The 10,847-nt window shown below is 40.7% G+C and overlaps 1 protein-coding gene across 7 annotated transcripts in view; it reads left to right on the top strand.

Annotated features, from left to right (window-relative positions):
• LOC108755834 (tubulin-specific chaperone cofactor E-like protein) overlaps nt 1–10,847 on the top strand; it is a 19,545-nt gene that overhangs the window by 6,917 nt on the left and 1,781 nt on the right. For 2 of the 7 annotated variants that reach the window (XM_018499138.1, XM_018499139.1), the window contains exons 2-7: nt 6,019–6,629; nt 6,765–7,167; nt 8,413–8,582; nt 8,864–8,972; nt 9,210–9,314; nt 9,592–10,836. In XM_018499138.1, the coding sequence (XP_018354640.1) occupies nt 6,031–6,629; nt 6,765–7,167; nt 8,413–8,582; nt 8,864–8,972; nt 9,210–9,314; nt 9,592–9,744 (1,539 nt within the window). In that variant the 5' untranslated portion in view covers nt 6,019–6,030 and the 3' untranslated portion in view covers nt 9,745–10,836. Of the gene's footprint in view, nt 1–6,018; nt 6,630–6,764; nt 7,168–8,412; nt 8,583–8,863; nt 8,973–9,209; nt 9,315–9,364; nt 9,488–9,591; nt 10,837–10,847 lie in introns of those variants that run through there. The other 5 variants (XM_018499143.1, XM_018499141.1, XM_018499140.1 and 2 more) reach the window with 5 other exon arrangements.

A 10,847-nucleotide genomic window follows, 5' to 3' on the forward strand; every position in this document is an offset into this window, starting at 1 on the left:
TTTTTCAGATATCTTTATGACGTCTTTTAGACATGCGTGCTGTCTGAAAAGATAAACTCGTTCGCGTTCTCCGAAACTTTATAGCGAGTCGCTTTCCAAGTTGTGCGTTTAACACAATTTCGACAATTACATGACGTAATAATTGTTAAAATTAGATACATTAAATACGTATAAAAATTACATCCTTCCTCTCGATCGAATGCGACGAGCAACAATGACTTCAGAGTCCGCTCCGCACTATGGTGCCGTGCAACAAAGGTGTGCAGATAGAGGCGGGATAGAGGCAGAGAGAATATATAGATATACCGATACGTGCGTTCACAATGCGCTCTCGCGCGAGCAGAGCGTGCGGCAACCTTGAGGAAGCGAGTAATATTCCGCGGCTCTCGCATTTGCGCAGCGGAGGAGCAGACGGACTTTCGTCAATGTTTCCCCATCGGTTTTCAAACGTGAGGCGGAAAAGTGGCGTTTCGCTTCGGCGCGTTTCGCGCTTTTAGCTCTCATTTCGCGACCAGTGAAAGGACACGCCGCACAAAACCCTCCCTTTCTTACCTAATCCGTTGTCCTCTCGGAAGACGAAAGAAGAGGAAAGAAGGAGGGAATGAGAGGCAGCGATGTTTATTACTCTCCGCGATGTTTGACGTGGCAAGCATAGTTTCTCTCTCTCTCTCTCTCTCTCTCTCTCTCTCTCTCTCTCTCTCTCTCCCTCCCCCCTCCTTGTTTCTTTTTTCTTCGTTTTACAAACTTATCTCTCGCGAATATGAATGTCTTGCAAGCGGCTTATTTCATTGTTTGCATTTTGCATAATGATGTTTTTCTATTTTCTGTTAGGTACAAACGCAGCTTAGATACGAACAGCCTGCAGATTCTTACGTGTAAAGAAAACGGTTGTGCTAAAGTCTAAAAAGGCTAAATATAGATCTGAAAATCATTTTATTAAACCGATCAAAGCAATGATTTTATTAAATCCAAATAATTATGGAGACTGTTCAAACTGATTGTCAGAATGCTCCAAACATTTTACAGCGTGCTCATTATGCTTGATATAGCCACATAATTATTTTGGATAATCCAACAAAATTATTTTTGGATCCACCGAAATTTAGTAGATACGCCAGCAAAATTATTCTTTCTGTATAGGGAAGAATTCCTACACGCGTGACGCGCGGTAATCACATAGAGAATCTAGAACACAAATATACATACGTCTGTCAAATCCTTTATATTCAACCTCGCGCGCTTCCGTTTTAATATTTTAAAGGTTTATCGCGCGCGTTCGAATTTACGGCGCTTTTACGGCGACCCTGAGTCCCTGAAACGGAAGCGCGAAGGAAAAGCGACAGATAAATCTAAGCCGTTAAACGGCTTTGCAATTTGTTTGCTTCGTGAAAACTCATTCACGCCACGAATATTGTGAAACAAATGTGATTTGTGATTTTCGGGATCTCGTTTCGCTTTTTTTTTTTTTCTACGGAATTATCTTCAAGGTCTGAGAACGTTTATCTCTCTCGAGGTTCACAGAGAATCGCCGGGAAGGTCAGCTGTATCTTTTCCGGCGCTTACGTACCATGCAAACACAACCCGACTGACCCACTGCGCCGACGATTCTTGCTGACATTTCGTAATCGTCACCACCAGTCGTATATTTAGCGTTACGTTACGCATGGCGTACGGTAGAACAAGACAGCTGTAGTGGGTTCGCTTGGTACCGTTCAAGCCTTGAGGCTCAGCTGATTGCCAGTCTGGCAAACTGCATATATGCGTTATAACTACGCACCCATCGATGTTCCTATTATCTATCGGTTACTATTATCTCGGCTCAATTCTCATTTCGCCTGGCTCGTTCTTTTTTTGTCCCCTCCCACTAGAATAAAACTAACCTAGAAAAACCACCTAAGTACGGAAATACATTTGTGTTCGTCAAAGCCTCTTACATATATATATTGTTCGATATTAAATTTATATTGTCATACTGTTAGATATATTAAAGGAGCAACCCATTTACTCTTGAGTTAAATAACATTTTTTATTTTAATGCGTATCAAAATATAAACGTCAATCCATTTCTGTGGTTCCAATTGCTTAGTTTCAAAGACAACAACTATCGTATATTGTCGTATACACTTAGTATACATTAGTCCTTATACTTTGTATTTTTACATTGTTTTCGTTCGCGAGATTTATATAAAGATAGTACGCTAACAGTTTAGTTATTTTATTAACGTTTGGCGTACATCTACGTTTTGAGGTATCACCTCATCCTAGCTTGCGAGTCATCTTCATTCCAGACAGTTTCCGCTCTGAATTTGTCGATTTCTCGAACCTCGCTTTCGGCGGTCATATTAAAACGCCCCTATCTTATGAATCGGAACACATCTGCAGCCAGCGTGAAATTACACAAACGTAGAGAGTGAATCTTGGCTTGTACAATCCACTTACGACTTCCGTAAATCGTGAAAAAAAAAAACTGTGCGCTTAGATCCGCGCGTGTAGCGTTTCACTCTTACTTTTTCGGACATATCGCCCGATTTGTAAGTAGCGTGCAAGTCCGCGATTTCACGGACGGAATCTGAGGCGCCGCTTTAAGCAACACGCTCAGGAGATATACGCAATCGCGTATAAATTATTCACGCATGTGTGGGAGTTGCAAGAAAAAGAGAAAAAAAAAAACACATTCCCGAATTCTACCCCTCGCTTGCAAAGCGCAGTTTCGTCGAAAGCGCTCCGTTGATATTCATTTTCGCACATTTCCATTTCGCGATACTCGCTATCCCGATGGGATAAATCGATTGCCGATTGCGTTACATGCTTATCATTGCTTTTCATTGCGTGCGCTACGAAGACTATCCACGAACAACGCGTCAGTGTGCTGACCCGCGTTTCCCGCGGCGTACACTTGTCTTACGATGAAACAAGGCGAGTCTCAGAGACCGTGTTCGCTGACCGTTGCGGACTTTCGCGACTCCCGGTATCGCGCTGATAGAACAACGCGCCTCCATCGCGACTCCAATGCGACCGTAACGCGGTGCAATGCACGGGGGGGTCTTGCTGGAGACCCTCTCTCTCTCTCTCTCTTCTCTTTCTTTCTCTCTCTCTTCTCTCTCTCTCTCTTGCGCGCGCGCGCGAAGCCGCAGAGCGGAGAAAGTTAATTTCGCATGGCCGTTGAACCGATATTCGTCGCTATTACGCTCAGGGGAGGCGGAGAGTAATGGCGGTTAGACCAATTTGCTACTTCTAGGCCGGTCACGTCTTATTCGATCCGTGCCGGCCGTCTACTTGACGTCGATCAACGAACGCCGCTGTTCCCACATTCGAGAGAATCGCCCGTGGATCGAAACTAGCACATCCCGAATTAACTCCTCGCGATCTGACGATCCTACGCGTCTCTGCTGGTTTTATATCTACTCCGGCACGTCGTTAGGTCGCGCGTAAAGAAGCGTGCCCGAATTTCCGGCGAAATTGGCGAACGAGCGTTAGCTTTCGCGATGACGTTTCATTCGTAATATCTATCATATAGACGACTTCCTTAATAAACACCAATATGGAGATTTCCTTGAAACCAAGCCTTGGAACTGTATGTTAATAATAATAAATGGAGCTTGCATTAATTATATAATTTCGATTTATATTTTAAATTGATAAGGATTGAAGGGTTGAGAGGGATATTTTGTATGTTTTGTTACGTTCATACGAAAAATCCAGAATTTTTCTGCACGAATACCTGATGTGGGCTCCGATGGGCTTTTTTTTACATTTTTCACTGAAAGATTCTTTCGAGTCTCATTATATAAATTTATGTTTAATAACAGTAGACTCTATATTAATTTTTAAGAAGACTTGTATCGCTTCTGCTTCGTTTCTAAATGTACACGATTTTATTTTCACGCAAACTCTTTCCTTTACTTGGACCAATTATAAGTCGCCCGAATTCAAACGGAAAATAAAACCTTTCGGATAAACAGAAGCGAAGGAATAACTTGCGTTACATCATCCATTCACAGTGATAAATATTTATGTAGGTCATTTATGTAGAATTTGCATTGATTATATGAGAATTGCTTTCCAACAAGCAGGCTTGCCGATACGAAACAGAACGTAAATTAGTAGAACGCTTCGAAACATATGACGTACCGTGATATATCGTAATGTTTTTCTTATGTAAACGCATTCGCGATTTGGCGTGGATTTAACAACAAAAAAAAAAAAAAAAATGAAAATGACTCCTTACGTGTTACATGACTATCCAGTCGAACTAACGTAACAGTTTTCCGTTTCGCGAGCGAGCTCTCGACGAGCTCTCGCGAGTCGCTGATTTATTACGGTCACGACTGTATTTTGTCAACATCAGGATTCCGCGGCGGAGATATCGCATATGTAAACGACGTGATACATAATAGAAAAACATCTTGACTTCCTGTCGACAGGCAACTCAACGCACACGGGCTTGGGATATCTCTAAATCGTGTCAGACACTCTACTCGCTCGTTATACTTTCACGAATAGAAATGCAAAAAGTCTTCCCGATCTCCTGATAATAACGGGAATACCATTGATCGTGCACATTAGAGTCAGGTATTCGCGGCGGCGTTGCGACACGTGGTTGAATGGCGGTCGTCCATGCATAGTGAGGACGCATCGAATGACCGAGTCGCCGTATATAGCACGAGTAGAAAGACGTTTATCACCGTTTTGTTGTTGTGAGGACGTAGCAATCCGACTACGCATTAATAACCATAATTGATCGGAAAGCTCGTCCAAACTATGCACGTTGTCGCAACACGTATCATCGTCGCGCTCGAGAAATCGCGATACGAGGAAAGTCGAAAAGCTTTTCTATGACGCGATATTCATTAAACATACACACACACACACACACGCGCGCGCGCGCGCGCTTCAGATTGCGCTAGGATTACGGGATTTAAAGTGACACTAAAGAGAACTCTACGGTACTCACGGGAAGATCGTTCAATGACAATGACGTAGAATTGTTACACGTTGGAGTATCTCTTTGGAAAGAAAGTTTATTCGCTGCTGTATAATGTTATATCTCGATTTCTAAAAGGATTCCAAGACAGATTTAAGATCCTCGAGGAGGATTTTAATGATCTACTCGACGAGATCGTTCTGTCCGAATCAAACTGAACTTTTAGGGTATCGAAATACCTCTCTCTCTCTCTCTCTTTGCACACGCTCGTGCAGCTGCAACGATAATCGTAAACTTTTCGTCACGGGTGATTTTCTTAGCATGCGGTTCGCCGGCTAGGGCAGGTTCGGGATTATTTCAAGCTGTCTCTGGATACTGGTACGCGTGGGCGAGTTGAGACGCGACCACGAAGAATCGTTCTGTCGAGACTGCTAGAGAACCGGTACCTGGTTCTCGGCTGCGCAAAAAGACAATGGCGTGACCTTAGCGGATATGGCGAGACCAGATTCTACATGTCTCGAGGATGACCGGCTTCAGAGATTTTTTCCCTCATCCCTTTTCCTTCCTTTTATGTTCCCGCGGTTAGTGGCGCCGCTTTGTGTTATTTGACCGACAGTGTGCGCATTTACTCGCATACTCGTATCGTTTCATGGTTATCCTAAAAAAACAGTATTTATTTTCAAATAATTCAAGGTACAACGTATTCTCTATATGGTTTCTCATATCTTCCTTCTTTAAAATGGACTGAATCCTTTTCAAAAGTTATCGGAAAATAATGATGTACCTGCGATTTATTCGACGCGATAAATATTTGTTTTATCGCAATTAATACGTGCAATGCATTGATATATAATCAAAGTATATTAATAATTTCTGTCATTGTTTTATTGAAGAAAAGTAAAAAAACTTATAAATGGATAGGAAAGTAGTACTTTTTCTGTTTAATTAAGCGAGATTACTACAACGATTTTCATAAAATTATTCAGTAATAATAGATGATTCGATAGTTACTATAAGATATAGTTGTTATAATTACGAAGATACACGTATTCGATAGAGAAATCAAGTCCTCAAGCTTCTCTATGATGTTCTAGAATGCTGTAAAAATGCCGTCGTTGTTGGAAGCGCTGGAGCTAAAGTACGGCAGTTCAACGACGGATTGCTCATTAACGGATGATGAGGCGGAGTCTGGTTCGCCCAAAGCCGCCCTGTCGGTGAGCATCTTCATCCCTAAGAAGTCTCCACGACATACGGTGCCGGCGTTACTGGTACTCCAGGACTGCGACATTGAATCGGCAGGTAACGACGCCGAGAAACTTCGCAACAAATGCAAGAACGTCGAGGAGCTTGACTTGGCGCAGAACAAGTTGTCACAATGGACGGAAGTATTCGGCATCCTGCAGCACATGCCCAAAATCAAGTTTGTTAACTTGAGCTTCAACTGCCTCGCAGAGGTGCTGGAGATCAAACATGGTAATTACGATCATCTGAGAAATCTCGTGCTGAACGGTACCAGAGTGTCCTGGTCGACGGTGCAGGGGCTGGTGCGGCTTCTGCGGAATCTGGAAGAGCTCCATTTGTCTTTGAACGAATATAAAACGGTGGACTTGGATCATCAAAAGCCGGAGAACGTGAACCCGGCGCTAAAAAAGTTACACTTTACTGGCAATCCGGTGGAAGTTTGGAACGAGATCTCGAAATTAGGGTAGGTGATTTTAATGTCACTAATTGTGAAAAAGAATCGATCGGTTTCCTTAATTATAAAATAAAATTGCTGAATCGTAATTCTGAAAGAATAAGTCGTTATTCTGAAAGATTTGTCTGTCGTGTATTTCTTCAGATACTTATTTCCGAACCTGAAGAGTCTCGTTCTCGCTGAGTGTCCAATCAGATCGCTTGGTTTGGAGGAAAATCAGAATTTGCCAAGCGAGGATGGCCGTCGAGCAAAGGAAGAAGGACTCGGTCAGGATAGCGAAAACATGAATCACTTAGATACAGATGAACACACTTCGTCGACAGACGATAAGGGAAATAGGATATTTGAGAACAAGGTGAACTACGACAGATCCGAGTCGAAGCCGGAATCCAATGGAATGACCATCGAGTCGCCTCACGATCCCTTCAGAATGCTGAGGTTCTTGAATCTGAATGGTACTCTGCTATCCATTTGGGACGAAGTGGAAAGGCTGGCCAGGTTTCCCGCGTTAAAGTCGCTCAGGATCCAAGGCTGCCCGCTTTTCGAGGTGAATGGTCTTCGACCTCTTTGATAATTGAAAATTGGAAAGTCTTGCATTACGTTAGAAAACATTTTCATTCTTTTACGTGTGACTCAGTTAACGAAAACTAACAATATCATGTTTAATATAAACAATATTTTTACTTTTTTTAAATATATATTAAAATTATTACTTAGATGTTGCTTACAAATTTATAGATGTTAAATAAAGATATTATTTAGAGTAGATACTTAAATCTTTGTATTCCTTTTTTTTAAATGCAAAATAAAAGAGAAATTTTGGAAGACAAGACAGGAATCAATAAAAAACTGTTATCAAATAATTATATATATTAATTCTTGTGAATAATATTGATTACTACGACGTAAAATAAATTTGACCCATGAAAGATCAAAATGCACGAAATATGACACGAGTATACCGTTCTGAAATCAGTGGCTATTTTCATTCTTAAAGTGCATCTCAAAGAATGAAGTCTGAACACGCTTGATAAACGAATTAGAGACACATGTTTAATTCCCTACATCAAAACTGCAACAGCCGTTAGCGGTTACATGAGAAATAGCGCGTCCTAGTAAAAGATCTTTTCGTGTGAATATGCAGCAATGAATCTTGGCACGTGATCAAACAGGCTGATAGATTAATGCAACATGGGTTCCCAAAACAAGTTCTTGGAACTTGAAATCAATACACTTTCTGCAAGCATCCCCTATATATTACACTTCCAAACACGGTTATGTTAAGAAAACTTAATATTAATAGACGATCCGTGAAATAAAAAGAATCACTGTTTGTATTTATTGTTAGAGTGGAATTAAATCTTTGTGTCGCCTTTCTTCAATACAAAGTAAAAAAATTAAATGAAATAAAAATTATACAGAAAATATAGTTACAACGCAATAGCAGATAGATTAGAACTTGTTACACGTGAGGCTTTACTTTATGTACGAGAAATGGAATAAATCAACACGTCATTGTGCTAATTAAAAGTGCGTAACATGGTAGCCTTCGATTCAATGAAAACCCATTTCAATGAAAAATCGTTTACCGCGGAATATATTTCCTACTCTTTAACTTATTGGCATTTATAATCTGCAGTTTTTTGTTTTAATTAATTTAATTAATTTATATATATTTTTTATCCAATCTAATTTAACTTGTCAATCCTCATCATATTATATTTGCACGATTATCTGTACTAGATATTGCGAGCTTTTGGCCACTGCTTTATATTGGTTTAACATTTCCCAGAGTCCTCGAGAATATACAGAACACGAGAGGCGGCAGCTACTAATAGCCCGACTGCCAAACGTCGAGACTTTGAACGGCGGCGGCGTGATATCGTCTCAAGAGCGCGAGGATGCCGAGAGGGCCTTCATACGTTATTACATGGACAAACCGGAAGCTGATCGACCCGAAAGGCAAGTCTCGACGCTCGCCAAGTTCAATTTTAATAGGTTTTTTTTTTCTTTGATAAAATAATTAAGACTCGCGTAAAATTATTCTCAAATACTTTTTCAAAGGCGCCGCAAGTTGCTTCAATGCGCTTTTAACGTAAATTCGAAATTTCTCGCGGAAAAGCCTTATTCGGGCGATTCCAACTTCGCCAGAGTCCATTGGACTATTCTCGTTTCATGGCCATGCTCGTTCTTTTACCGTGGGCCCGGAGAAGCCTAACTTGACCCTCTTCTGTGATTTTCAGATATTCCGAGCTTGTGGCTATTCACGGAAAGTTGGACCCCTTGGTGAACGTAGATTTAACACCGGAGAAAAGGGTCAAGGTTACGTTCACTTACGGAGATCTCGTCGAGGTATTTAATTTCATATCATATCGGGTTTCATTACTTTAAACAAAAGTGTATCGCGCGTAACGATAAACTTTCACTAGTTCCATAATTTTTCCTGAACACGCGAGACTCGAAAAATAATCAAGTCTATACAAGTATTTACTTCTAAAAATATATATTCGTAATATATACAGAAGAACTTTCTGAACTACATTTTTTTATCTGATGGAAATGACAGTCACAAACAATTCATGCTTTCAGGTACGATCGGTTGATGTATATAGAACAGTTTTCGAATTAAAAACTAAGTTGGAAAGTATGGTGAAAATTCCTGCCAACAGAATGAGGCTTTTCTACGTTGACCAAGTGAGTTATTCTGTTCTATATTAACTGAACGACTGTAATATTGTTTGCAGAGTGTTGGTCGATCCTTTAAAAAACCTGAAGTTGCGATATGAATCGCATTACCTTCCGAACGATCCTTATCCTGACTTGCATGTAGCCTTGTTCTTCAAAGTACAATATAATTACAATATAAGGTACAAACGCGAATTCTTAATCATTTAGCTGCTAATAATAAAATTAGATATTCGCGTATTGCAGTATCAATGCTAAAGAAATTGAAATGAATTCATAATTTTAGGAAATGAAGGCGCAATATGGACCGGAGGAAATGCTCTATCCAAACAAGCAGCTCTATCGATACAACATTAGGAACGGCGATGAGATCATCATTGACAGCAAACTGAATCGATTTGCGTCAACGTCTTCGACCACATCTTCCATTCGTTCCTGAAGAAGAACGATGAGTGAATCGCGCGGTATTGAAGAAATCCGATAACTCCTCGGGTTTTGATCTCCACTTATAGCCTCACGATATAACACTCTCATTGATAATTGTAACAATACTGTTACAGATCGATAGAGAGGCACCGTGTCCGGTTTTCATGATCGCGTTTGTTAATAACTGCGGATCTGAAAACCGAGAACTTTTACAATCCAAGGTGGATAAATGGATTCGAGGGCGAATGTTTCCCTACGTGGAAGTCTAAATGTATAGAATTAGGAATTTACGGATGTTTGATGTTATCTTAAACTGCAAATATCTCAGAAATAATAGTGGACAGACGACATCCGATCAGAAATTCTGAATTGGCGAAAACTCGGTAATCTGTCACAGGCGAAATTATCTAAGAACATCATGTGTTTTCTAAACGGTATGTCTAGATATAGTCTGACATTTTCTGAAAATCGAATTACAACTGTCAATGCAATTCTCGATCGCAGCATATGATTGTCTAATGCAATTATTAGATTAATTATTTCTTCGCAAACTCATCCAGACCTCGACGTATAAACTTAAACCGTTACTAACGAGCCTGGCGCATAGAGAATAATTATTGTGTCCAGTGTACAAGCGTACACGAGCTTAGATGAGTAGTTAGCTGTCATTTTCTTTAACATAGTAAGTCTCGTCTGTCTTAGGAGACGAAAAACGTAATGGGAAAGCATGGTTGTACATAGCGAATTTCAATTTCCAGCCAAATTCGATGTAGCTGCGACGCGAGCAAAAGAGATTTACTCCGTTCGCTCGACATAAAAGAAACTAATAGGAACATGATAGAAATTCAATTTAGGACGACGCCAATGACAACTGACGAGACGCGCCATTGAGGCTGTTGTGTAACGAAGAGAACGAAATATTTTTGTAGAGATCGCGGGCAGTTATTCTCAAAGAAAGTATAAAATCTACTCGTTCATAAGACAACGCGTTTTGTTGCTCCTCGGTTAAACACCAATGATAAAAACGTGTAACGCAGTTGCAGCCACGTTTCCGTCGCGCTCGCGTTTGTGCGTACGACTCTTTCGCAAGATGCGTTTGCAAAAGGTAAAGGGAGG

This window comes from Trachymyrmex septentrionalis, unplaced genomic scaffold, assembly GCF_001594115.1.
Source record: "Trachymyrmex septentrionalis isolate Tsep2-gDNA-1 unplaced genomic scaffold, Tsep1.0 scaffold9, whole genome shotgun sequence".
NCBI lineage: Eukaryota > Metazoa > Arthropoda > Insecta > Hymenoptera > Formicidae > Trachymyrmex > Trachymyrmex septentrionalis.